Source organism: Poecilia formosa, unplaced genomic scaffold (assembly GCF_000485575.1).
Source record: "Poecilia formosa unplaced genomic scaffold, Poecilia_formosa-5.1.2 Scaffold8, whole genome shotgun sequence".
NCBI classification, from domain to species: Eukaryota; Metazoa; Chordata; class Actinopteri; order Cyprinodontiformes; family Poeciliidae; genus Poecilia; species Poecilia formosa.
The window spans coordinates 3,759,592-3,786,734 of record NW_006799947.1 but is presented as its reverse complement, the minus strand read 5'-3'; the positions used below and the strand labels follow the sequence as shown (position 1 = coordinate 3,786,734).

At 41.8% G+C, this 27,143-nt stretch overlaps 2 protein-coding genes across 2 annotated transcripts in view; both read left to right on the top strand.

Annotated features, from left to right (window-relative positions):
* Window positions 1-20,086, top strand: part of spred1 (sprouty related EVH1 domain containing 1) — a 40,004-nt gene extending 19,918 nt beyond the window's left edge. The window contains exons 3-6 of the mRNA XM_007576116.2: window positions 2,912-3,080; window positions 8,536-8,582; window positions 14,036-14,179; window positions 15,369-20,086. Coding sequence (XP_007576178.1) covers window positions 2,912-3,080; window positions 8,536-8,582; window positions 14,036-14,179; window positions 15,369-16,049 — 1,041 coding nt within the window. The 3' untranslated portion in view covers window positions 16,050-20,086. The remainder of the gene's footprint in view (window positions 1-2,911; window positions 3,081-8,535; window positions 8,583-14,035; window positions 14,180-15,368) is intronic.
* A 1,516-nt stretch (window positions 20,087-21,602) lies between these two features.
* On the top strand, window positions 21,603-26,873 carry fam98b (family with sequence similarity 98 member B). The gene is made up of 8 exons (XM_007576106.2): window positions 21,603-21,787; window positions 21,946-22,094; window positions 22,592-22,720; window positions 22,798-22,973; window positions 23,321-23,401; window positions 23,477-23,593; window positions 23,673-23,840; window positions 23,916-26,873. The coding sequence occupies exons 1-8, from the start codon at window positions 21,750-21,752 to the stop codon at window positions 24,204-24,206; spliced, it is 1,149 nt and encodes a 382-aa protein (XP_007576168.1). The 5' UTR covers window positions 21,603-21,749; the 3' UTR covers window positions 24,207-26,873.
* Window positions 26,874-27,143: the final 270 nt, after the last annotated feature.

Here is a 27,143-nt window from a genome sequence, read left to right as displayed (position 1 = left end):
ATTATCTGGCAGAAAGCTTGAAATTGACCTCATCCTGACCTGTGGATCTCTGGAGTTCCCATGAGTCTATTTGCTCCTCCTTATGAAAAGGTGTTATCATTTTCTAATTTACAGCTATGCCCTGGTGTGTGCCGGTCTTTGTCAAACAAACAAAATAGATACACCGAAGCCTGTGTTTGTGACACATTACAGTCTTAATACTTTTCCAACGCACTGTGTGGTTTACGCACACCTGCCAGCCTGAATTAAGCAGCAAAGCAAAATGTGAGTCTTTTTGCAAGCCGTTATCAGGTGACTGAGGACACATAAGATGCGAGAGGAATTCAAAGAGAAAAGAATGGCTTCTAATCAAAGAGCAGGAAGTGGAGGTGGAGCCATAAAGATGGGAGACGGAAGAAAAGAGGTGGAGGGGTTTTGTCTATAAGCGCAGTGATGCGGCACAGAGTGTGCTGGTGATGACTCAGCTGGCTCTCCATATAGCCACCAATCACTCGCCGACTTCCTCCCTGCTTCTCTCCCTCCTCTCTTTCTCTCACTCTCGCCTCTCCTAAAACTACAGACCTAATTGGTGGACGTTGACTGACCATACCAGCTCTTGGATTATGATAAATCTCTGACTAAGCTCTCGACCTCAGCACCTTAACTTTTCACCACAGGTAGCTCTTGAGCTGTAAATGTGGTGGTGTCTAGGAATAGCTGCATCTCAGTGTTTCATGTAATCATTTTAACTCATATATTAGCAGGCTAAATTTTAATATTTAGCTTTCAAAAGGTGATTTATTTATTTTTATTTTTTTTCAAATGACCATCAAATGAGGTTTCTCGACACAAAGCGTTCGGTGCGTTCTCTGGTTTACTTTTTCTCCTGCTTTGTTTCATTGTGTTTGGTCCCAATCGGTCTTGTCTTACAATATCACCGTTCTGCACGGATCTCGCGTCCAGCCGTCTTTGTCCCTCACCTCATTTAACACATCCTGTCTGTGTTCGCTTTCTGTCTGCTTCTCTGGAAAGGTGGCTCCTCCTCCTCTGCTTTTTTCTTTGAGCACATTGTGGAATGTGGTGTTAAGTGTCATCCCGCCATGCAACCGTGATACTTCTTCCTCTGTCAGGCGTTGCTGCGACGCTCACCTTACTAGCTCTGGCTCCATCCAGTCTCGCCTCCACAGTCACCCCCAGAGGCACTATGCGCCCCCATCCTTACCCTCCCCCCCCCTCCTCATCCCGTCTCGTCACCCCATCCTCTCCACATCCCCATCCCTCTCGTCTTCCCTCCCTTTATCCTTCAGCTCTGGGAAAACACACAAGCATAACCCTTGGCCCGTCTTTTCTTCTTTAAGAAAGGTACGGGGACATGCTGAGAGGTTACAAAGCAGCTCGCCCAGATAGAATGACATGTCCACTCTTTCGTGAAACTTACCACCAACATTTTCAATCCCTTCCAATACTCAGACCTGAGCAGGCTCGCATTCATCGAGTATTGGCTAGGAACCGTTACCCGCCAGATTACAGACAGTGTCTTCATTTTAATTACACCGGCTACAGCATCTACTCGTTCTCGTCCTTTGTGTTGCCGTGTGCGCGCTCCGACATCCACACTCGGTTAAGTCACCTCTCGTGCATGTCAGAGAAAACCTCACCGAGAGTAATGGCCGTCTCTCATTTCATTTAATCTACCCAGAGGAAGACCAGCAGGCAGCCCAGTAACCCTGATTAATAATAGGCTTTGGAAGCACAGCCTCTTTTCCGCCCTGCTCTCGGGGCTTCCTGGCTTTAAAACATTCCCACACACACCTGGTCTCCTGAAACCTCTGCTCTTCAACTTTTGGGATGACCGAGTTGAGATGAGATTAAATCCTTATGTTGTAGTAACCTTGAAGAAATATAGTTTGATGTTTTTAATATAAATAAATAAATAAAAAAAATAAGTTTTTATTTTTATTTCAGGCAAAAACAGCTTTTGCCAGAATAATGTTATTTATTGATTATTACATGTATAAAAGTTATCTTCAGCATTGTACTTCCCTTAATACTCATATTTAACCAGAACTGTAGCAGGAACAACCATGAAATGTAGTGTTTATTTCACAAATTATAATTATTTTCCCTCATCTTTGTGGGGTGACACTGGGAGTGTAACAAGGTAAATTAGCTGGGCTATCTGCTCTGGTAGCCAGAGCTACTGAAGTTTTTAAACAGCAATACCTTAATTTTATGGGTGCTGCTCCTTTAGTTATGACTGTCTGTGTTATTTGTGAGTGGAAATATTACAGATAACTATTTGCCTGTCTTGGAAGCAGTAACCTTCTTTCAGTTTGATGTTCAACAGAATGCATGTTGTATTCATCCGCAACGACAAAAAAATGTGAATACGTTTCTTATTTCTACCTTCATGAAGTCAGTTTTGCCTGTTTAAAATAAACAAAATACTTATATTTTTTACACTCATCGATGTTACCGTTATGATATTATCATATCAAGATAAGATAAGATCATTTATTAGTCTCCAAAAGGAGAAATTTGTCTTGGAAGAAAGGGGCAAGACTGCAGTACAACAATAAGAACAATACAACAACAGTTTAGGTCTTGGTTTTGTGCCATTTCTCTCTGACTTGCAGACTTTTTGTGCCCCACATGAGGATTGCATGGGATACTTGCAGATCAAACATTTACACCTAATCTGAGTTAGGTATAGACCTACCATTGATTTGTTTCTAGATGAGGTCTAAATGTACCCTGAATGTTGTAATCAGGTCTGTTGCACAGTTGGACCTATTGCCATGTAACCCTTGTTGACTGGAAAACTGTGTGTGTGTGTGTGTGTGTGTGTGTGTGTGTGTGTGTGTGTGTGTGTGCGCGTATGCGTGCGTGTGTGTGTGTGTGTGTGTGTGTGTGTGTGTGTGTGTGTCTCCAGGTGGTGCTGGAATGTGTTCTGCAGAGAGACCTGGTATACAACAAAGTCAACCCCATCTTCCACCACTGGAGAATCAATGACAAGAAGTTTGGACTGACGTTCCAGAGCCCCGCTGATGCTCGCGCCTTTGACAGGGGAGTGCGCCGGGCCATTGAGGACATTAACAAAGGTGTGGGCGTGCTACTCTGCTGTCTGTGTGGCTTTTATCTGTGTTTCAGAGCAAGTCAAACCAGATAAGTCAGCATTACCTCAGCTAACATACTTTACCTTAAAAATACATCCGTCGAGTGCTGGCTATTGTTTCCCATTTGTCAAAAACATCCGAGTTACTTGTAGAATTCTCCTTTGTCACGCCAACAAGAAATACTTGTTCCAAGTTTCCACCATATTCCTTAATCTTGCTATACTTGCAAAAAAAAAAAATCACGATGAAGCGGCGTGTTTACCTTTGCCGTGTAACGGCCGACCTAGCGTCTGTTCTGGGAGAGATGAGAGATGCGTAGTGTCGATTGGTGTTGATGACTGCACCGTTGCTGCCGCTTGTTCACTGAACCCAAGCAAGACCCTTCTTGTGATATCCTGTCGCTTCCAGTTGCTTAGACAATCTCAGCTCTTCCTGTAGAGACTGACAGTTCTTCACTCAGTGTCTCATAGGGAGAGAGAGAGAGAGAAGCTGAAGCAAGATGAGAAACTTTTTAGAACAAATGGCACCCTGAGACACGGCTTGAACTTCAGTCAGGAGAAATCAGTCAGGTTGAGTTTCTGTTTGCTAAAATTGAGGAATGGCTGGAGTAGTCTTTGGCCTGCGGTGTAGTGAGTGCTATTTAAGTTGTGATGGACTTGAGTTGGCAGCTTTGGGTCCTGATAAGCAATATTTTTCTGTATAGAGCCAAAGGTTTCAAAGTCATCCAATTAGTAGGAGGCTTGCGAACTCAGCAATCTGCCACCCAGTATTCTTACACAAGAGGTGAGCTGGCTAGCTGGGAAGATATAATCTTTTTTTTTTTACTCTCTAGACTCTGGAACCCTAGGGGAGTATAGAGGAGGAACAGTACATTGTATAATAAAGGCTTATCACTGCTTTGCATCAGTCTCTTATTGCCCACAATTGCTTATCTGAGATTTGAACTTTTGGGCACAAGTCCAGGCAGTTTCTAGGTTGAAGGTACCTGTAATGCTTCAATTGTTGACTGTGGGGACTTTGTGTTTTTGTGTTTTTATGACGTGAAGCACTTTGAACTGCGTTGTTGCAGAAACGTGCTGTACAAATTAACTTGATTGATTGATTGATTGATTGATTGATTGATTTAATGCTAATGCTTGGGTTTGCAAACTGCGTTTCCTGTTAGACAAGACATAACGCAGTGTTATCATAAAGATAACACTTCTAACAACCACACACCATTCAGATTGGAGAATGTTTTTATAAAACTTAATCTGTAAATCGTCATGTCAGAGAACAACTTGTTCATCTTAACCCCTTAACTTCCAGCTTGTTTATTGGGATTTTATGCGATAGACCAGCACAAAGTAGCAAATAATTGTGACGTTGAAGGAATTGTATTTTTACAAAGTAAAATCTGTAAAGTGTGGTGAGTCAGTATTTTTTCAAATCACCTTAACCTGCAGTAATCTTTTTGGATATTTTTCCCATTCTACACATAATAGCTCAAGTGCAGCCAGATGAAATACTTTTACCACGCAGATTATCTATTTGTTTTATGACTGGACTTTGACTGAGCCATTCAAAGACACAAATATGGTTTGGTGTGAATTATTCTATTGGCTGTATGTTTATGGTTGTTGTCAAGCAAGCAGATGAACCTCTGTCCCGGTCTCAAATTGTTTTCCTTCGACTCTGACCAGCTCCCCTGATCCTTCTGAGGAAAAGCCTCCCCACAGCATGATGCAGCCAACATCGTGTTTCACTTAGGCACTGGTGTGTGCAGGATATTTGCTGTGTTAGTTTTCCATCTGATCAGAGCCCCTTCTTCCTCATGTTTGCATCTAAACGGCTTGGAGCAAACAGAACCGGGGACTTCTTAAAGTTTCCTTTCAACAATAGTTTTCACCTTGTTGGTTCGGAAAGGTCAGACTTGTAGAGTCAACTAAAGATTATTTTAGTAATTGAGTAATCTATCGATTATTCTGACAATTAATCAATTAATTTGATATAAAAAATGGATGGCACATTCTACAGATTTTTCAAATAATTAAATTCCTTTGTTTCTTGATTAAGAAAGTAGAGATTGTATTGTCTAAAATGCAATATCATAACATTCCTTTATTAAAAAATTAAAACTATGCCTCTTAAGAAGTTTTGGCTAAAACATGTTTTTTTCTTTTTCTTTTATCTTAAATAAAAAATTAATATATTTTCTGTACAGTTTTGACTTAATTTCTACTCTGAATATGTATATTTCAGTAAATTACCTTTTTTGTTTGTGTTTGTTGTCCTCCAGTTAAGAATTCATTAATTTTTAAATTAGTCAACGACTTTTTCAATAATCAGATATTCACAATTAATCAGATTAATTGTTTCAGAGTCCAGAGTCCTTCTTGGCTGCTTGTCCAGTTTATTCTGTTCTTGTCAAATTAACATAGAAAGCCAAGTTTTACTAGGTTTTCTGCAGTGCTATGCTGTTTCCAATATTATCCCTGACCTGCCTGGTGTCTTGCTTGGTCCTCAGTTAAAAACCTCTCTGGCCTTAACAGAACAACCGGATTTACACTGAGACTAAATTGCTCGCAGTTCGACTCTGATGACTCATAAGGGCAATTTGGTAAACTAGATTTTATTTAGGGGTGTTGAGAGGAAAAAAGTTGAACACAAAATGCACGCCACCGAATGATCTTCTCATATTCTTACTTGTAAAAGCTTCACAGTCAGGTTCCGATTCGTCTTGTTGCATTACATAACAGCCCCCACCCAACATACGTTGAAGTTTGTTGTTCAACATGCGTACAACGTGGGGGGAAAAAAAAAAAAAAGAATGAAGGGGTCAGCTCATAGCTGCTCCAAATGTGAAGAGTTTCATGTGTGAACATCAGTAAGAGAGGTTCTGCCTTAGCGCCCGCACTTGTCTCTCCCTGTTTACCCTGCCACCCCTTTGCCTTTTGTCTGTTTTCGTCTCTCGCTTGGCATTCTCTGTATTCTGGCGATGTTGTGTAATGCCTCGGCTCTGCGCAGGCAGACGAGTTCGTCTGTATTCCTGTTGCATTGCTGTACTGGTGCTCGTGTGTGTGTGTGTGTGTGTGTGTGTGTGTGTGTGTGTGTGTGTGTGTGTGTGTGTGTGCGTGTGTGTGTGTGTGCAGCAGGAGCGAATATGTTTTTGCCTGCGCGTGTGTGCGCACGTGTGCATATCAGTCTTGCAGTCTGCTGTTGCCAAGGCAACGGCGAGCACATGGCTCAGGCAGCTTCGCAGCCCAGCACTGCCAGAGTCGTGCTGCAAGAGGCCTCTTTCTCTTGGAAGCAGAGCAATGCACGCAGACACGCACACGCACACACGCACACACACACACACACACAAACACACACACAAAGCCTTCCTCCATGTGACTCAGAGATGGACGGACAGAGCGACTGACAGACAGACGGCGTCTCACACAGGCCCAGTAAAATGTTCTCTCCTGACAGAGACGATATTATCATGTTTCCCTGTTCTCATCCCAAGCACAGCCAACTGACTGACGCTGCTTTAAATTAGGCATGTAATTAATTGATTTTAATTAAATGAGACAGTGTTTTATAAGATTCACTTGGTGCCAGTGGTACAGTAAAACAACTTTCTCTGGAATATTGCGGGGGAAAGGCACAATGTTCCAGTGGGAACGGTCCAAGTTTTCCCTGATTTTCCAATCATGTTTTCCTGTTTTATTATTATTTTATTTTTTAAAAAGATCTAATAAAGATTTATCGTGTGTTGGCAAATGTCACTGATTTTTCCATAAGACTTTGCTGACATTGCGCTGCCTTCACTGCCAGCTGGGAGAGCTTAGTGACCAAATATCCACACCACAGGAAGTTTGATTTCCTGATCAGTAACTCAGATGATTTTTTTTTTTCCAAAGAGCAATTTACAGAGCAAACAGAAGCGTGTTTGTTTATCTTGTGGTCGAAACTGGCTTGATTTGTAGTTACAGCTTCCCACTTCCAAGGTACAGCTGAATGTGACGTTTACTGGACAGTACAGAGGGGAAAGGCCCAGTTTAAACAAATGGATTTACATAGAAATATTCTACCCTGCAAAATGTTTCCGTCTTGTACTATTGAAGCTTATGAATATATTTCTTTACTTTAGAGGCAAATTAAACTTCATGTTTAAATCAGATATCTACACACACCGTAACAGCTTTTTTTTCCCCTGTCTTTTCTGAAGTTCAATATGACTGAACTTTTCCTGTTTTTGGTCAGCAGGGATTACCAGAATAATTTAGATTTGCTAAATATCAGAATAATGAGAACCAGGAAAAGGACTATTGACTGCCACAAATCTGGCTGGGTACAATTTCCAAATGCCTGAAGGTGCAATGGCGATCTGTTCAAACGTGCATGTACTCCTGACTTCATGCTGTTTGGGAAGGTCAGGGGTTCTGTGTTTGGCCATCATTACATTTATAGGAAAAAGAGCTAATTCTACTAAATAATAAGGAATTGTTTGCTTAAAAAAAAAAAGTTGAGACAGTAAGAAAAATGATTTAAATATTGGGTTTCAGCTGCATGTATTGCTACTTTAAAACAAGTCATTGTTTTAAAAAAGGGCCAGTAGTTTTTAGACTTTATTTATGAATAAAATATGTCCACAAATCAATATTTCTTTCTTTAAATTTATTTTTTTATCTTTTGTGTTGTAAAAAAAAGAAGCTTATTTTTATCATTATTATTTGTAATTTCACAATATTATGTTTTTCAGTTTCACTCAGGAAATGACGATTGTCATTTGAAAGTATTACATATTATGTAACACAGAAATATGTTACATTAACTAATTTCTTTGCAAAGTACTAACTTTCTTAAAGTTATTTACTACATGAAATGAAGATCACATTGTTTTCCTAATTTCTCAAAAGTTCATCTAAAAGATTGGCTTTCTGACTCCTATCATCAATTAATTTGGATATAAAAATGGTTCACGGCATTTTGGGGTCACATTATTCTGCCTCCTGCATATTTCATTAACTTCTGTGTTCCCTCTCCCCCCCACCCACTAACACAAAGCAGCTTTCATTTCCCCATTAGGCGACAGGCAAAGGAAACCAGAAGCCTTGACCTTTTCTGGCCTGACAAGGATCCGTTGTTATAAAACTTCTGGCGTGCTCAGCAGAGTAGACTTTAAACATTAATGGTGAAGCAGAAAAATGAAAGATCGGTTTGCTGAGAATTCAGTCGAATGTTTGATAGTGTTTGCTTGAAATGTTGTGTTTTGGTTGGAGGAAGATGATGGGCAGGACTCTTGATTATTTTGAGTTTTTGCCCTCTAGTGGCGAAGTTTTAAAACTATAAGTTTGCCTATGCTAGTACTCAGATATATATATATTTTTTATTTTATTTACACAAGTACTGTTTTTGGATTACGTGAAATGCTCAGGTCAAACGTTTGTCATGTGCCCTTCTTCTTTTCCAGTGTCTAGTCCGTTTGGTGAAGGGGACACTCCTGAGGATGGACTACCGGTGAGTTACAGACCCTTCAGTATAATTAAGACTCTCACATTGTGTTTTTACTTTATAAAAAGGAGACTGATCATGGCTAGAAACTGATACGCAGTGCAAAACAAACCCAAAGCTTTAGCAGACATCATGAGTGGTGCCTTGTGACCAACCCTTTAATGTAAAGTATTACGTCTCCTTGATACAAATCAAAAACCAAGTCCGCCTCTATAATGTGGCGATTGACTGTCAATGAGTAGTTCTAGCATAAAGAAGCAGCAAGCATACTGTTCAAGCAAACAAACATTTTTTTGAATATCAGTGACCTGTTCGTACGAGGAGGAACAGATACATCAGTCTAAAGATGAACAGATATTTCTTTCATTTAACCAATTAATAATTGGATAGCAAAAGGTGTTTAACAGGAGATGATGGGTGTTTTTTTAATTATAGATTTTGAACCAGTTGAAGCTAAAACTATGCATTTTGAGGTGTTCTACCAGAAACCTGTGTACTCCAGTTAGCAATTAATCGACTACTAGGTTGCAATTAATCCGATTGTTTCATCCCTATACTGTATGGAATCAGATATTTCTGATTATGCTTTTGAAACAAGCGTTCGTTATGGTCATGTTTCGTTACCCTCTTAACAGAAATTCTGGTGCCAGTCCACCCCGCTGTTGGCATTTTGTTTATTCCTAAAAAGGTTGTCATTTCCTCTGAATCTGCCCAGATGCATCAAAGTTTTCATAAAATGGAGCGGGAGAGTATAGAGAAGAGGCGACGCTCTGTTTCTGCTCTTGCGGTAAAGTTCCTCTTTAAGGAATCAGCCCAAACATACAGGAAATCCAATGGCACCACTGTTGCCAGGCAGCAGGGGGGTTGCACTTTGAAACTGGTAGAATTGGAGGGTGGTGGTGGGGCGGGTTGTGTTCATGGGGTTCAGTGAGCCACCGAGGGTATCACCATGGTGATTTGGCATCTGAATGGTGCAGTCGGAGGCCCGGGCCACAGAGAAAGAGAAGTGAACCCGAGGCGAGCGCTGCAGTCAGAGAACCAGCGATTGCCACCGTCCAATAAGGTGTGACATTAGCAGTTTCAAGTGATGCCGCTGCTGCGATCACTTCCTCGCCGTCACTTCACGTTCATCAGGGCACTTCTAAACCGGCTGCTCTGGAGTCCAGAAGAACTTCAAGCCTCGCTGTCATTAAGGAGGCAACAGTGGCTCGTTAGATGACGTAACCATTAATCTTATGTATTGATTGATTAGCTTCACATATTTCTGATGAAGTGAATAGGTTTTCCTCGTAGCCTTGCATTGTTCCACATGTGTGCTTGGAAATGTATCGAAGATGGTCCATTCCACCCACATCCTGCCCACTGAGGCCAAGCTCCCACATGCATGCCCTTCACAAGCTTACCACATTCTTCCTCTCTCAAAACACACACACACTCACACACACAGACAGACAGACAGTATGCACATGTTACATATTTTACCCATAAAGTGGTTGCACAATAAGCCTGCTCAGCTGTGACAGCCCACTGCCAGGAATCATGCAGTACCACAACAGTCCTAGTCCTTCCGTCAGCTTGGAGTAAAGTGTCTCTCTTTCCCCCTCACCCCGTTTACCAGCACAGGAAAACTCCCATCTAATTTGGCTCTGGCAGGAAGTTTTCTCTTATCGCTTTGGTACGCAGACAGTTTGTTGGTCACTTGTCGTTTACAGCCTCCGTCACAGAGCAGACCCTCTGCTTTCTTTTTTTTGTTTTGTTTTTTTTTTTACAGCAGAAAATCGCTGCAGATAAAAATCAACTTCAGTTCATCTCTTGGACATGAAGTGGGCAAAGCTCAGACGTCGGTAGCAATTTTGATGAAGAATAATTCCCTCATCATGATGTTGAAGCGTGATGGTGAACCCAGGTGATAAACTCTCCACATAAAGTCGTAAAATGAGCCATCTTGCGTTTGTTCATGTCTCCTGCTTCTGACTGCCCGTCTCTTCGGCTAATCTTGGTATCTTAGCCTCGGTACGCATTGAGCTAAAGCTTCATCTGATATCAAAACCTAGATCTGCCGTAGTGCTACACAGTAGTTGCCTAGTTGTAAATGTGGCGTTGACCCACGGTGAGCACTAGTCTATGTTAAAACGTGTAAATACTCAACAGCAGCTGCAAAAATATATGATGGCGACACGTTTGAAGCTGCGGGTGTCTTTGTTTTGTTTTTTGACATTTTCTGTTAGCATAGTTAGCTTAGTCAACTGTAAAAGCATTCACTGGGTAGTATTTAGATTGTAAACATTCCTACCTTGTTTCAAAGTCTTTTGCAGGTTCTACATATTTCATGTCAAATAGTTTAGAAAAAGAGTTTGATGTGTGAAAGTACAAAAAAAAAAGAAACTTCCTGTTAACCGCGAAATGTTTGCCGAAGCTCCTGGTCGCTCCTCCGTTATTATTGCTGACACACGAGTGACAAATGTTTTCCCTCTCCTTTTATGTGAGTTTATGTAAATTTTAAGAGATTTTAATTTTTATATTTTGTTAATTAAGTGTGCAGTTGGTATTGTTGCTTAAACTTCCTGCGCTGCAAAAACACGGCAGCATCATTTCTGGGTCTGTTGCCCTGATTGAAGAGTGTCAGGTTGATAACCAACATTGGATCAAATCAGGCCCATTTCTACACCGGAGCTGTTTAACAGGTTCAGCTGACTGACAACACAATTTTAATGACAGAAACAACAAAACAGAAAAGGAAGTTAGGCATATTTTAGGTATGGTCTTCACAAACAACATAGCTACATGTAAAGACTTGAGATGCAATGCCCCTCAATTTCACCTGAATATTGAAGAGCCCTTTAAGGCAGAGGAGATGATTCTTAATTCTCACCAACAACAATAACAACAAAAGGCTCCTTTCTACTATATTTGAGAGTAGTAACTGGTTCCCGGAAGAAGCAAAGACTCAAGCCGCCTCTGGAGTTTAAAGTGAAGGTTGCGCTGCAGAGAGCTAGTAAGCGTTTCAGTATGCTGACGCTCTTCCACGGGCCTCCCAGTCCAGTGAGAGCGGAAGTGTCCCTGATGTTGGTGCGCAGCCCTGTTGCCCCCTCCTTCCCTCCCTCCTCCCCGGCCCCCAGCAGCCCGCCACATCTCCAGGGTCAGATCAGCCTCAGGTCGGCCCCCACGCATGCCTTTGAATGGCGGGGCTTAGGCAAGCGCTTTAAAAGGAAGCCCAAGTCTGTTTCCCATTTCACCCCCCCCTCACCCTCAACTCCCTCCACCTCCACCACTCCACTGGTTGCTCTCGTTCCTTTCCCCCTTTCTCTCTCTCTCTCTCTTTTTCTTTCTCTCTCTCTCTCACACACACACACAGCTGTCATTTGGCTTTTCAGGCTCTGTGCTGCATTTCCCCAGCTGGAGCTAGTTTATGACATTCCCTCTGCAGACTCTTGGCCTCTCGTGCTCTCTCTGTTTCTCCGGCTCTAACACACACACACACACGCGCGCACACACACACACACACACACACACACGCACGCAGAAACACACACAGCACAATCTCATTTTTTCCTGCTCTGTTCTTTCTCCTCTCCGTCTTCCTCTGTCTCCTGTTCCTCGCATTCCCATGCAGACACGGTGGATGCTATCGCACTCTTCTGTGTGTTTGGCAAAAAAAAAAAAAAAAAAAGAGTGCATACACTCCACCATGTGCTTGCAGCCTGAAAAAGGGGGGAGTAGAAGTGAGGCAGAGGGGGGAAAGGAGTTAAAGGAAGCATCTCTTAGCAACCACAGGACAGTAATTACTGTAGCAGCAGCTAGGAGCAAACCAGATTTCCGCTACGCGTTAAAGCACTGGCATGGGCTACTTTACACACAGCTCTGACTAACCGGAGCCAGCCGCCTCCTCCACATGCAGAGGGAGGGAGGGAGGCAGGAGAGAGGAGGACTAACCTTGCCTTGTGAGGTCGGGATGTGTGTGGGAAAACAGGGACTTCAAGCTGGTGTGTGTAATGCTCGGATAAGGTTGGATCAAAGTTGTCAGGATGTGTGTTTTACCTGAGCTAGAACAAGCTGGAAAATCTCTGCCCCGGTGATGCACAGAATATCAGAGCGTATGACGGAGCCACTGATCATTTTTCTCTCGTTTGCCCTCAAAACGGGCCTGCTTTATTCCAAAATACTCCCTCATGTTACGGCGTGAGAATATTTAGCTTCTGCATCCACGCCGGAATGCTATTTATAGATCCTCTAATCCTGCCTGATTTCGACAGTGAATTTTCCTCATGAGATCAGTCAGCACAAGGTAAAAGGAAGATTTACTTTCATTGCTGACTTCACTTCTTTCAAGAGCCATTTTTGTATGTGTGTGTGTGTGTGTGCGTGCGTGCGTGCGTGTGTGATTGTTTGTGGGAACACATGCAAGCCTAATGGGAACTTTGAGTTCTTGTAACAGAAGGGCCTTGAGTCATCACCACACAGCACCGTCATTTGGTGAAGCGTGGGTGCAGGATGCCCCCTGGTGGTTAAAGTGAAACGCTTTTATGCGCACACACATGAACAAGCCTACGCATCTTGAGTCAAAAGTTGTTTTGGTCATCAAAAGTGACCGTTAGTGCCTCTGACTGCGAAGTGATAAAGTAGGAATTAGAGGATGTCAAACGTTTGGGACGCAGCAATTTTTTTTATTTTAAATTTGCAGAGTCCAGATTGACGTCTTTGAATGTGTCTCAGGCGTCCTTCCGATGTCGATACGTTTAAAGCGAAGCCTGACCTCACTCGGTCTTGCAAAAATTCAGCCTTTTAATTTGAGAGCGGTTTTTGAGACGATCATGGAAGAAGGTTGATTTTGTGTCTGAGCAGTTTGTTTTGGTGGAAGAAGCCACCAGTTTTTTTTTTTTATTTAATATAAAACCCAGTACCGCATCTCAAAGAGTGAGAAGTTTTTTCGTGCCTTTTCAATGACAACAGGCCCAAAGCCTCACGGATCCTCCGCCGTACTCAACACTTTGCAGTTGTGGAAAAAGTCTAAAAAAAAGTGGGTCCTGGTGCCTCCCAGTGACCAGGAAACACCGTTATAACCCATGGAAACAGAGTTATGGATCACTGATTAAAGCAACATAAAGAAAGTGAAGCATAAATTAAAAAAAAATACATGAGTCCCACTCATATTGTGGAAACTTAAAGGGTGCCACCTATAGTGGTACTACTGATTTTCGTCATGTAATTTAAATAAAAGGTTGGATTAATTGAGTCTTTTCACACCCGTGTGCCCTGGCTGAATAACAGCAGGGGGCGCTATAGCAAAGCTATCAACTCTTCTTGTCCTGCAGCCTTTTTCTGGCACAGCAGGCTTTCAAATGCATCATTGTACTGCTGACATCCTCTGGTACCGTAACTGGAGGCAACACTGCAACGGTTCACATGTTTAGTTTTGTAGTTTCCACGTTGGATTCTTACCTAATTTCTTCCGTTTCCAGGTGTGCGATGATCCTCCCTCAATCTGTACGCCACTCAGAGAGCCCTTCTCTCCTCTCAGCAACGTTGTGTCCGCCGAGCCATTCAGGGGCTGCTACGTGCCCCCCCAGCCATTCGATGACAACCGCCGGTACCTGCCTCCCCAGGTGGGTCTCTGCTGGAGCTGCTGAAAGCCGCCTGTTGGAATTAAATTCACGTTTGTAACAACTACAGCTTCGATATCAGACACATAGGACGTCATTTAGCATTACCAAAAGCTGGTAATTAGTCCGTCACAATGCTACAGAGGAATTATTTAGTTTAGTTGGAGGGGTTTCCAGTTTGTAAGGCCTGTTTAAGGGTCGCATCACGCCATCTCCGTTATATTTAGATAAGGCTTTAACTGCGCCATTCCAATTTATTTTTACCCCCTCAGTTTTGGACTTGCTGGTAAATTTTGGATTGTTGTGAGATTAAGGCTAGCCCAAACAGCCCCAGAGCATCACACTACCACCACCGTGTTTGATTGTTGGTATGATGATGTTCTTCCAAAAGGTTCACTGAGTATTTTCCCCAAGTCTTTGGGGTCATGATCATTTTTCATATTGTTGAATCATGACCCTGAGGCAGGTAGGACCCGCAGAGCTTCAGATGATGATTCAAGGTTTTCCCGTTACGTTGTCAGTGCATTCTCTCAGCCACAGTCCTCCTCTCGTTTCCCACTCACCACTATTTTGTTTGTGGATATCTGAAATCCCAAAGCCTTAAAAAAAAGGAAAAAAAAGACTTTGTTTCTCATGAATCTCCTCGGATCTGGACTTGATGAGTCTTTTATTCTGCTTCATAATGACAAAACTGGTTCTACTTAATTGATTTCTTGATCCTACAGGTTGGATAGTAATCTGGATTAGGTGTGGCAAGTGAGAGTACAGATGGTTCTTTATTTGACAAGGAGGGATAACACGCTCTCACGTAGGGCGTTCAGTGCGAAAAGAGTTTAATCTGAAATATTTAAGTGAGAGTGGCTGAGAGCGATATGGACTTGAAATTGTACCGCAATGTTATGTGGTAGTATTGTGATAACGACACACAATCCCAACAATATGGACAGTTTTAGAAGTTTTTAAACATCATTAATTGGAGTTTATTGTGACAATACATCAGAGTTATATAATTAGAAATCTATAATTAGAAATCTATATCAATAAATGATATTTATTAATGATATTGAAATTATATTTAATAAATGATACAATAAATAAATAAAACTCAGTTATGTCACTGAACATAACTGAGTTTTATATTTGACTTCAGTAATCCAACTAACTGAACTTTCCTCTTTTGTTTCCCTTCAAGTCGACTCGCCGAGTCAGCTTCCGCGTGGACGAGGAGGAGATCGTCCGCATCAACCCGCGGAAGGACGTCCTCATCCGAGGCTACGAGGACTACCGCCACCCGGTCATGAGCAGGCACGAGGCCGACCGAGAGGACATGGACTTCCCCGCCTCGTTTCACAAACTGGACAGTAAGAAGTGCGAGTATTTCTTCGACGGCCCCGGCAGCGACTGCCTCTCCGGACCCGGCATGGGCATCGGGTCGGGCCTCGGGCTGGGCCTGGGCAAGGACCCCGCCATCAAGACTCAGCCCTCGCCCCTCGCCAAGCCGAAGGGCCGGCGGCGGCGGGAGGACGGCGAGCGCTCGCGCTGCATTTACTGTCGAGAGATGTTCAACCACGAGGACAACTGGCGGGGGCAGTGCCAGGACGCGCCCGACCCGATCAAGCAGTGCATCTACAAAGTCAGCTGCATGCTGTGCGCCGAGAGCATGCTGTACCACTGCATGTCCGACTCGGAGGGGGACTTCTCGGACCCGTGCTCGTGCGACACGTCCGACGAGCAGTTCTGCCTGCGCTGGCTGGCGCTGCTGGCGCTGTCCTTCATCGCGCCCTGCATGTGCTGCTACCTGCCTCTGCGCGCCTGCCACCACTGCGGCGAGGCCTGCCACTGCTGCGGGGGCAAGCACAAGGCCGCGGGTTGAGCCGGACCCTCACGCCCCCACCCAACCTCCACACACAGCGGACTCTGGGACACCCTCAAAGCTAGCTTAAAAAAGGCAGTGGATACAAGCGGAAATTTACTAGCCGGCATCCTTTTTTCATTCCTCTCTCAGAAGGGGTGATGCGTCGTTGACCCCCAGCTCTGAGGGCTTTCGGAGATTTCAGTTTGCGTTTGTCGCCGACGAGCAGCGGCGGAGGACAAACCACGATGCTTTGTGGGAGCTCTGAGCAACACGTTAGGTACAGGAGCCTGAGGCTGAGACGGAGGAGACGTCACGATCAACAGACTACCAGATCTTACTACGCACTCACACAGACACACACACACAGCTCTTTGACATTCACCCTCATAAATTGACAGTCGGGCCACAACATGCAACTCTATGAAGGAAAAACGAATTTTGTACAGACGGCAACAACTTCAACCGTTTCACGTCGAGGACAAACAAAAAGAAAAACTAAGTACTTGCTGTTTGAGTGTGCTAAAAGGGATGTGTTCTTGCTTTTTTTTTGTGGATTTGCAGTTTGGGAAACAGTGGCCTTTCCTTCATGGTTCAAGGATTTGCAGACGATGTAATTACTAGCCAGCAAAAAAAAGTGCACTAAATGGTATTTATCCCCTCAAAGTAAAGGTGACCTTCAGAGGTTCTCGTGGCGTGTCATTCCCCCCCCCCCAATCTTTTAGCGTAACACTTTAAAGTTTTGCAGCCACAAATCAAACAGTCAGAGCTTCATTCTGTCGGTACGGATTTCCTGACCCGAGGTTATTTATTGAATTTGATTGCATTCCAGATTTAAGCTATTTTTTTTTAGGGGTTTTTTTTCCCACAATGAGAAGCGGTAAAATGGTCCCTGAAACAGCTTTTCCGGTCTCCACCTCGGACGAGGCACACAGAACCCTACTGACCCGTCTCATCCCATTAGAACCTACTCCACGGACACTTCGGAGCCCTCGTATGTACAACTGTAGAGAATTTATGATTTTTATCGTCTCACTTCATTTTCTTCTTGCTCACGTTTGTAATTAGTTTTAAATTAAAAGGTTGAAATGTTGCTCAACCAGCAAGTTTTTACGTTGGTGAACAAAGGAGCAGGAGCTCCTTGGTTTAAATTACGAGGCACTTAAATTTAGGATATTCTCCGATTGAGAAACTATTAGATATTGGATCAAGTTTACAGGTTAATTTAACACTCAGATTGGACTGTGGAGGGAGGGTAAGGGGAGGGAAACCCCTCGTTAAAGCACTGCTCTCCAAGCTTTGGTTGCAGCACCGGCTCCAAATTTCTGTTTGTCCTTTGAATCTGTTTTTTGTGTTCTGTCCTTTCCCGTAGCGTGTCAGACGTTCTCCATTCATGTGTCATCTCTGAACAGGCCCTGAATGAATGAATTGCATTGCTTTTGGGAGCGCAGAGGTATTTTTTGCGAGTGCCCGTGCATATCTCTTCATATGTACAGTTGGGTCTTAATTGCCCCACTGACGGCTGGATTAGGGTTCGATTCAGAACTTAAGGCAGGTTTTGTCTGCTGGATTAAAAGGCGGATGAAGGAAGGGAAGCTGGATGGACGGTGGCTCCCTGGTTCTGTCCAGCATCTAAAAAAAATATTTGCAGCGATTGTGTGTTTTCTTTTTGTTTATGTTAAATTGCCAGGAAAAGACTCAATGAGGTGTTTCTTGCTTTATTTAAATTCTTTCCCTGTGTCACGCCTTGCCAGACTGCATTTTCTGATTTCTACACACAGACGAGCACGATAATAATAATATTAAAAGCTGCCTCTGGGCAGGTTCAGGATGTTGTGTTAGGTGAATCGGGACGTCGCTGGACAGAACCAGAGCTGCCGGTTGCACTATCTTTGATTATTTCATCTACACTTAAGGACTACAGTCAATCCAGGAAGTAAATAAATATTAAAGTACTCATTTTAGGTTCTCTTAACAAGCTGCGTTTTTACCTTCAATATTTTAACTATTAAAGGAGTACCAGCTCAGTTTCGATGCATATTTCTGATTCCCCCCCATCAATGCCAACTTTCTTAATCTCCAATTTTTAAGAATTCAGGTTTAATCCATCCCCACCCAGCGAACGAGGCAGACATCTTTTCACCTCCTGACCCCGACGGCCCCAACGGCTCGCTCCGGTCTGGACTCGAGTTCAGTCCACTCTCCTCACCCGCTTCCACGCCGACCGATGCTCCCTTTACTTTCTATGCAAACTCTTAACAAGCTCAAAAAAAAAAAAACAACAAAAAAAAAAACACTGTCGTCTCTGCAGACTTGAGTCAGTAACGGGACGGGGACGCTGGCGATAGGTTAGCGGCCCCGACCCCTGGTACCAAACTAAGCGCCTGTAAATACCTAACACTATATTTAAGTACTGACAATAATCCCAGCTTCTTTTCTTTGGAGTCTATAAAGATAGAGCTGTATTTATCGTCGCTGTCAGCCTATACCGTAGCTTCTAATGACAGCAGTCTGTACATAGATCACCTTTTAGTATTATTTCACATTGAAAAGTAGAGGGCTTTGTGATGGATGCGACTATTGAGCTTCTAATAGAGTCTCTCTCTAGTTTTGTACGGTAGAAGGAAGGCTAGTACAGTAGCGGGTGTCCACTTGTTTCTAAAGTTTGCTAAATAAATATATATAAATATATATATAAATACACATATAAAGCTGCTAGATACAATCACTAATTTTATTGTGTTGACAGAGAAATCAGCTATGAACGACTGTTAAGCTTAAGTCTCCAACAGCATATAACAGCCGTCATTTTTAAACGTTTGATTGCTCTGTGTGCGCGCGTGTTGCCTGTATATGTGCGCTCTTGTGCGTGTGTGTGCGTGTTTGCGTGCAGAGGGAGTTGGTGTGTTAACCAAACGTTTGGTTGCTTGTCATTATTCTCCCATCGTAATCGGGTTGACTGAGGTTTGATGCACCTGATTAAAACTTGCTGGCTGAGAAGCAAAACAAAACAGACGTGCGTTCATGCAGAGAAAAAAAGGAAAAAAAAAAGTGTAGAGAATGCTGAAATAACCCTTCTCATTCTGCATTAACCAGCGCAGTGCAACTTCCTGTCTTGTACTGTAATATATATGCAACATGTGTCTGTCCGCTTTAATATATATTTATATATATATTAATTTTTAAAAATTTTTTTGACCTGCATTATCTAAGACTTCAGTTTTAACCACTTTGCTGCTAGTCTTTCATCCTCTTTCGATCTTGGAAATTGTGCATATCTTTGGGAATGCATACAGGTGTACATTCTTGACATTGTGTAGATTAAAAAAAACAAAAAAACAACAACAAAAAAAAACAAACAAAGAAGCTATATAAACCTGTTTTCTCTTCAGTGTTTTGTTTAAAGAAAAGATTACTTTACACAGCAGTGGAGTGGTTCTGTTTCAATTCTCCGATGCTTTGGTGCACTGATGATGTGTAAGCTTTTTATTCCTCCCCCCTCCACCCTTTTCATCTTACAGCGCTTGATGTAACATTTGTGATTAGTTCTAAATAGTGGAAGACATTTGTGTTTTTTAAGAACTTGCAGTATAAGTGGTACTACTCTTAACTATTCTGTAAACACTGCCTGTTTTTTTTTTTGTTTTTTTTCCCTTTGGTTCTTTCTCAGTGCATATTTTCCGAGCATTTGTGTTTCCTTCTGAGTTTTCCTAGTGCCATTGGCTTTCGCATCCTGACAACCTCAAAAAGAAAAAAAAAGTGCCTCACGTCCATCCTAGTTTCTATCTTACAGTTTAACGTCACTCATCCTGGTTTAATTGGTTTCTATGTGTCTAGGTATTATCAGGTTTGAGAATACCAAGTATCTGATGTAAAATTTAGAGAACCAATAACTCATGTCATAGTTGTATTTTCTTTATACAGATGTAGCTTGTTACTTTTCATAAATATATAATGTAAATATGCATACATATGTTTGTAACTGTTTTTATGTTACATCATACACTTGTAATTTGACATATCAAATAACATTATCATAATAAAATGGTGAATTTTAACCTTTTTGTGTTTTTTTTTTTTTGCAAATGCTCTTATTCTAATACACCAAAAGAAAATCCAATAATTCTGTAAGATCTGAATACACAACGCCTGTGAAGTCTTCAAAGGTCCCACCTACTGCAAGAACAGAAGGACATCGTTTTGTTCTTACAGATCTGTGAAACAATTTCTCTCTTTTTGTGGAATATAAACAGGTCTTTAGTCATACTCTCCATGAAATCTGGTATTTATGGGGGGAAAAAAAGTCAGAAAGAAGGAAGAAGTAATGTTGGTAAAAGCCACGAGTCAGACAGCAAACACGTGGAGGTAGGTGTTCTGGTAAGGTCAAAACGTTTTGACCTACATATAAAATGATGGAGGTAAATACAGAGAAATTCTGGAGATGCTACCAAAGTCTGTCTCTAGATGAGACACATGCAAACATCATGTCAAATGCTGCAATTCCAAAGTCCAATTATTTAACGGATCAAAACGAGCAACATTTCACTTTGTATTCCTTTACATTTTGCTGTGAAGTGGGCAGACATTCCTGTGATTTAGTAAAGAGGTCGTGAGTTGTAGCTTCCAACTACTTTGGACTCTGAAGAAACCAAAAAACCAGGAAAACAGGAGCTTTAGTTTAGTTAAGACCATAAATGCACTGCAAGTCAAAATTTCATATTAAAGCGGACATCTTCATTAAGTGGGATTCATGCTCTTTGTTAAAGGTTAAAAACTGCTCATAGTGTGTATAAAACATTGTTTTCTTAAAGTTGAGATTGGAACCTCTTTTGGGAACACCAGGCCTACTTCAATCTGGTGATAAGTCAACTGATATCCTACCAGTGTGTTAAGCAGGTCAAACCGGGCATTTAAAGCACAACAACGTCATGAAACTTCATGATTGATGATTAGGTGATGGATAGGAATGGCATTATTTTACACTGCAGAAAATTTGAGAATAGGACGAGAAAACTATTTGTCCCTTAGAATCACACCTGTTCAGTTTAGGAGTAGTAGTCATAGTTAGAGGTGGGTAGAAACTAGTTAAATTTACTAGATAAAGTTTTGGGATATTTTTACTTTTAGGTGTAGTTTTACTACACTATACTTTTTTTTTTTTACTTCAACTTGTGTGACATAATGTGACACCAAAAAATGGTGTTGGAAGAATGCGATTTGAAAAGATGTTACTTCTACTTAAAAGTTTTATTTTGTAATCATCCTATTTGCATTGATTTTTCTTAGTTATTTTCTTTGTCTAATACGGAAGTACTGAAGTATCATGTCTATGGCTACTTCTAGGCTACTCAACTCATAGACATTCATTTCTATGACTCAGTCGACCTTAGCTCATTTTTCACATAGGCCTGTATCAGTTTAATTAATATCTTTCATTTAAATAAAGGATGATTATGGTCCAACTATTATTATTATTATTATTATTATTATTATTATTATTATTATTACAACAACTACTACTTTTATTGTGAATACATGCTTTTTTCCGGTGGCGGAACCTTTTATCATCATTGTTTCACTCCGGCTTATGTAGCTGAAGGAACTCCTTGGATACACGGGCATCATGGTGAAAATGAATGGGTCCAAATCATGTCTATATTGACACAGATCCACCCGTAACATTACCATGTTTTAATCAACCAACGAAGCAACAGTTCGGGGATGGAGAGTGACATTTTGGACTCCTTGGAGCAGCTCGGGTAAGCTAAATCGCTGCTAGCATGTTGACTAGCTGATGAGCTCAAGTCGGATCCTCGGTAGGACTGAAGACAACTAATGTTGCGGTCTGAGGATACATGACATAAGTGTGACTTGTGTGAATGTTTTATACCTCACGGTTGTCTGCGACGCTCCGCAGCTACGACGGGCCTCTGTTGGAGGAGAAGGAGCTGCTAAGAGCGGCAGACGGAGGCCTTTCGTCCCCGGAGTATGTGGACCTCTGTCGGTGGTTGGCGTCTGGACTGAAGCCCCTCTGTGGCTTGGAGGAGAGCATTACATCTGGACCAGGTGAGTCACGGCCATAAATAACTAAAGGTTCAAAGATAACATATTTTAAGCAGTCAATGCTCTGCAGAAGTCTTTATACCTCATTACAAATGGTCTGTCACAATTGTGAAGAAGAAAGAAAGGGATACGTTATTTATTTAATGCACAAAATCAGAAAAAACGTGGCATTTGTTTAGAGACTCTTAGACACCCCTTAAGAAAAAAACATTTTTAAAGGGCACCTTATTAATTACATTTTTGTGCTATAAAATAATACTGTGTGCCTGGAAATACATAATACCCCCTCTGATAACATCAAGGATGTCATACTGAAATTTCATAGGCTTTGTGGTTTAGTCCTACTTTTAATATTAGTCTAAACAAATTTACCTAAATTTTTATTATTTTTATTATTATTATTATTATTATTATTATTATTATTATTTTTACTTACTGCAAAGTATTTTAGTAAGTTACCATCTTTTCAAACTTTCCAACTCTTGGTTTTCTCTCTTCAGACGACATGGACAGCCTGCAGGTAGAGATGAGCGGTTTGCTGAAAGAGCTGTGCTGTCCCTTTGAAGGAGCCCTTTCAGGGATCCTCCGGGGCAGCACACGGAGCACAAAAGACCACCTGAAGTTTGTCTGTGAGTGTTCGCCCTCTTTAATCAGCTTCTGAAGGGATGATTGGGAGAAGTTTAAAACGAGGATGGCCTTGTTTTAGTGTTTTTGAGCTCCGAGCTTCAGGCGGCTCAAATCCTGAGCGGCAGAAGAGACTCTGAGAAGCGCCAAGATGAGAGTCCGGTTCAGCGGGAGCTTTCAGCGATCTGCGAGACGCTGAAGCTGCCGGAGCCTGGAGGAAGAGAGGCAGCGGAGGTTTTTTCTCAAGTAAAAAACAAGGTGAGGCTGGTCAGGCGGCCGATTTTTAGCTGCCTGGCTGATTTGTTTCGTCTCTATTTTTATACGACTTGTTGATTTTGGTGAGATTCTACTTGGCATTGCTGCAATTAGAAGGAAAACAAACGATTTAATATGAAAAATAACTTCTAGATTTGACTAAGACCACATGTAGTCAAATCTAAACTACATGATTTGACTACATGTCAAATCATGTTTATTATTTTGCTCTAAGTTTTCATAAAAACTTAGAGCAAAATAATAAAATATTGCTTGGTTTAAATGTTTGTTTGTTTTTCCCCAGATATCAGCAGTCATAACATACTAAATACGAAAACCTTTAATCTTAGGTGGAACATTTGCTTCAAGACCTTCCTAAAGGCTTCGTTGGTTCTCCAGTGTTCCAGAAGTCTCTGAGCAGCGAGCAGTGGGTACGTAAAACACGTCCAAGTCGTATGCTTTGCGTTCCCGCCAAGCCCAGATCTCACCGAAGCGTCTCCCCGCAGGAGAAGCTGCACGGCATCAACACAGTCCTGTCGTCGGAGTACGAGTGTCGCCGCAGGATGCTGATCAAGCGGCTGGACGTCACCGTTCAGTCGTTTGGCTGGTCGGACAGAGCCAAGGCACGTGAAACACGGTGTTACTCACCGAATACTAGCCAAAGAGCGTGGCCTTGTCGCTAAGGGCTTCTTGTTTGCTCAGGTGAAGGTGGACAGCATGGCCAGAGCCTACCAGCCCAAGCGCCACTCCCTGAAGCCTCAGTCCTCGGTGGACGTGGCTGAGCTGTTGGCGGCCAGGGAGGACATCTGCAACGTGGTGAAGACCAGCAGCGGCTCCAGCCGGGCGAACACCGCCTGCGCCGTCAACAAGGTCCACATAAAAAAAAATAAAAAATACTTCAAGTCGACAGGCGATACTCACAGAGACGTTTGGTTCCCTTAACAGGTTTTGATGGGAAGAGTGCCGGACCGAGGAGGACGTCCCTCCGAGATAGACGCCCCGCCGCCTGAGATGCCCCCCTGGCAGAAGAGGCAAGATGGAGGTGGAGGATGGGGAGGACGTGGCGGAGGAGGAGGAGGAGGCGGCGGCGGCGGCTGGAGTCAAGGAGGAAGAGGAGGTGGAGGAGGATGGGGAGGCGGTGGAGGATGGAAGGGAGGAGGATGGAACCAAGGAGGACACAACAGACATGGAGACTATGGAGGACATGGAGGGAAGAGAGGACGATACCAGTATTAGCATCTGCTGTGTTTTGAGTTTTCATTTGATCCAAATGTAGCTTTCTACACACACACAACATAATCTAACAGGAACGCAGCTCAGTGGAACAAAACACTCATCTGATGCCAACCAATGGGAAACCTTCCCCTCTCATTTTATTTTTATTTTTTTTTATCAAACTTTAATATTTTGTGTTTGTTTTTTTTTTTTTTATATATGTTTTATGGACAAATCAGCTGTCGTTACTAGGGGTGCACTGATTGATCGGCCCTGATTTCCTAATTTTATGTGATCGGTCGATATTTGCATGTGAAGCCGATCCATTCCATCAGTCTCATCTCCCTCCACGTCTGCAGTAGGAGGCCTGATTTAAACTATTTATTTAATTTACCTGATTTAACAGCTTAGACAGCAAAGCTCTAAACGTTTCATTTTATTTGAGAACACTACCTCATGTGCAGTTAAAACGAGTTTGTGTTGTTCAGTGTTTTCCAATGAAATAAAGTTAAAGGTGTATTATGACCTTATAACACCTGTCAAGAAAATCTGTATCTGCCAGAACTGGACTCAGCAAAGTCTGGCTTTTTAGAGATCGATGGTCTGGCAGAAAACTGCAATCAGTGCATCTCTAGTCATTACGAGATTATAGGATAAATTAAACTAATGTAATGTAGCTCCAGGATCTTATCTTGGGAGACAAATAAGACTTGTAGAGCAGCTTTGTGTTTTACTTTGTTCTTTAGTGACACAGTCCTGGGAAACTCATCCTGGAATGCTTTTAAGATGCCAACTGTGTGTTTTACTTTTGACAGACATATTTTTAACTGTGAACACCTGAAGTATTAGAGCGGGTGGATCAGAGGATCAAATCTGCAGCGCTGGTTATCGGTTTTGGACTTTTAAATATTTTTAATTGTCTTTTATTTGTATTTATACAACAACGTCTAATAATTGGGTGCACAAGTTTGAATTTATGGTGGATGTTTTTGAATCTGCATTTACATCGCAGACTCAGATGTACATGGACGCCCTCTAACATTTGGCTAAACGTCCGTCATTAACGAAGCTCCAGTTCGGTTTTTCGACAAGCGTCTGCCATAATTCTGGTTGGTTTTTGACTCCCGTCCCCGTAGATTTGAACCTAGGCGACACATTTTCAGTAGCTTTAATTTGTGTGCTCGTTTCAGTTTGTTTACATAGCACTAGCAAATGAAATCAATCATTTTGACCATGTGTGGACTAGTGAAAAAGAAAACTGAATTCTTATTAAAATGTTTATTCAGCCCACCTTTGTGAGTAAACAAATAAAGCACCCCAAAAAAATAAAAATAAGTATTTGAATTAACATGTGACTGTAAACTTCTGACCTGCACTGTAAACATGGCCCCTGCATGGACGAGGTGAAGAGAAGTAGTAAAATCGAAACCGGTTGGAAAAGCTTGACCACGGTGAATGAGGACTTTATTACCGTAAATATCTGAGCAGAAAATTCTACATTATTTCACATGAAAAGAGGAGAGACCTCTTCTTAAATCTGTATTGGATTTAAAACTGAAAACTATCAGCAGTGCTACCTAGAGTAGATATGAGCCCTCACATCTGATTTAAATGAATAAAAGCCTCTATTAGTCTCCATAAAATGGACTGAACATCAGCAGCTTGTTGCAAAAACAACTTATTTCAATACTTTTACCGGTAACAGCATGTTGGCTTTAATACATATAGTTTATAAACATTTTTACAATACTCATTGGAGCAGAATTTACAGTGACAAAAGTACCTGTACATGGCTGAACGCTTGCACGTTTAGTTTTAATTCTTCAAAAGAACAATCTGAAGCATTTTTCTTCCGATCACATCGTTGTGTCTTAGAAAAACTTGTTGGCGACAATCAGGCTACCTGAATAAATTGAGACTTAAATTTTTTGTTGTTGTTGTTGTTCCAGAGTGTCTGTAAACGTCGTTTCTGTGCAGTTTAAACTCTTGATTTCTTTAATAATCGCAGAGCAGAACACCGGAACCGGAGACGCTCCGTTCAGCTGAACCAGCTCACAGCTGTTGTCTGATTTATACAGGAAAAAAAAAAAATCACGTTTCATTCGCATCTCCTTCACAAAATGCTTTATCACTTCAATAAATTACACTAAATCAGAAGCATGTCCTTCTTAGCTTTCCAAAATACAAAAAACAAAAAAAAAAAAGCTCTGCCTTCCCAGTTTTTAAGGCACTTTGTAACAGCTTAGACGGTGTATTGATTTTTTTAGTTGCAGCAAACAGTAAATCTTTAAATACAAACTCCAATTGTTTTAAACCCATAAATAAATAAAACTTCCCCCCTTTCCCTCTAAAAAAAAAGTTAGCACTTTTCTCTTTGTTCCAGTTCTCGTCCGTCCAGTGTTTCACAAAGTCCAGTCCTCACTGTCCCTCTTACAGCAGGTGTGTGGCTTTACAGCTCCTCAGAGGTCATGTAGATTTTGTTGAGACAAAATCTATTTTTGTTTAAAATCAAAATCTACTTTTGTTTAGACAGCCTGATTATTTTTTTGTCGTGACTCTAGGAGACAATCTCAGATTCACCAAGTTACTTTCTGAGTTTTCCAACAGACAGAAGGACGAAACAAAGCAACAATAAAACAAAGGTACATCTGAATAAAGTGGAATATAATCCAACATGGTTAATTCAATTAAAAAGAAAAGCTAAACTCGTTATGAAGATTTGTTAACACTGACACATATTGTGAGATTGGGTTTGATGATTATGGCTTACAGCTAATAAAAACCCAACTGCAAAAACACAAAACCTCACCAAGTATTTTCAGTCTAGTTTCTTGGTTTTGTCTCTTTTCAAGTGAACTAAGAAACTTTTCACCATGTACAACTATGTTGTAAGTGAAATAATCTGCCAATGGAGCCAGTACTTTTTTTTAATATTAAAGAAATTATTGACTTAAAACA

Excerpts from the sequence above, each read along its gene's own strand:
- fam98b (XM_007576106.2), top strand. The coding sequence starts at position 21,750 with ATGGAGAGTGACATTTTGGACTCCTTGGAGCAGCTCGG. Across the intron at positions 21,788-21,945 it reads GACTCCTTGGAGCAGCTCGG|CTACGACGGGCCTCTGTTGG; the intron begins GTAAGCTAAATC and ends GACGCTCCGCAG. Across the intron at positions 22,095-22,591 it reads GAGCATTACATCTGGACCAG|ACGACATGGACAGCCTGCAG; the intron begins GTGAGTCACGGC and ends TTCTCTCTTCAG.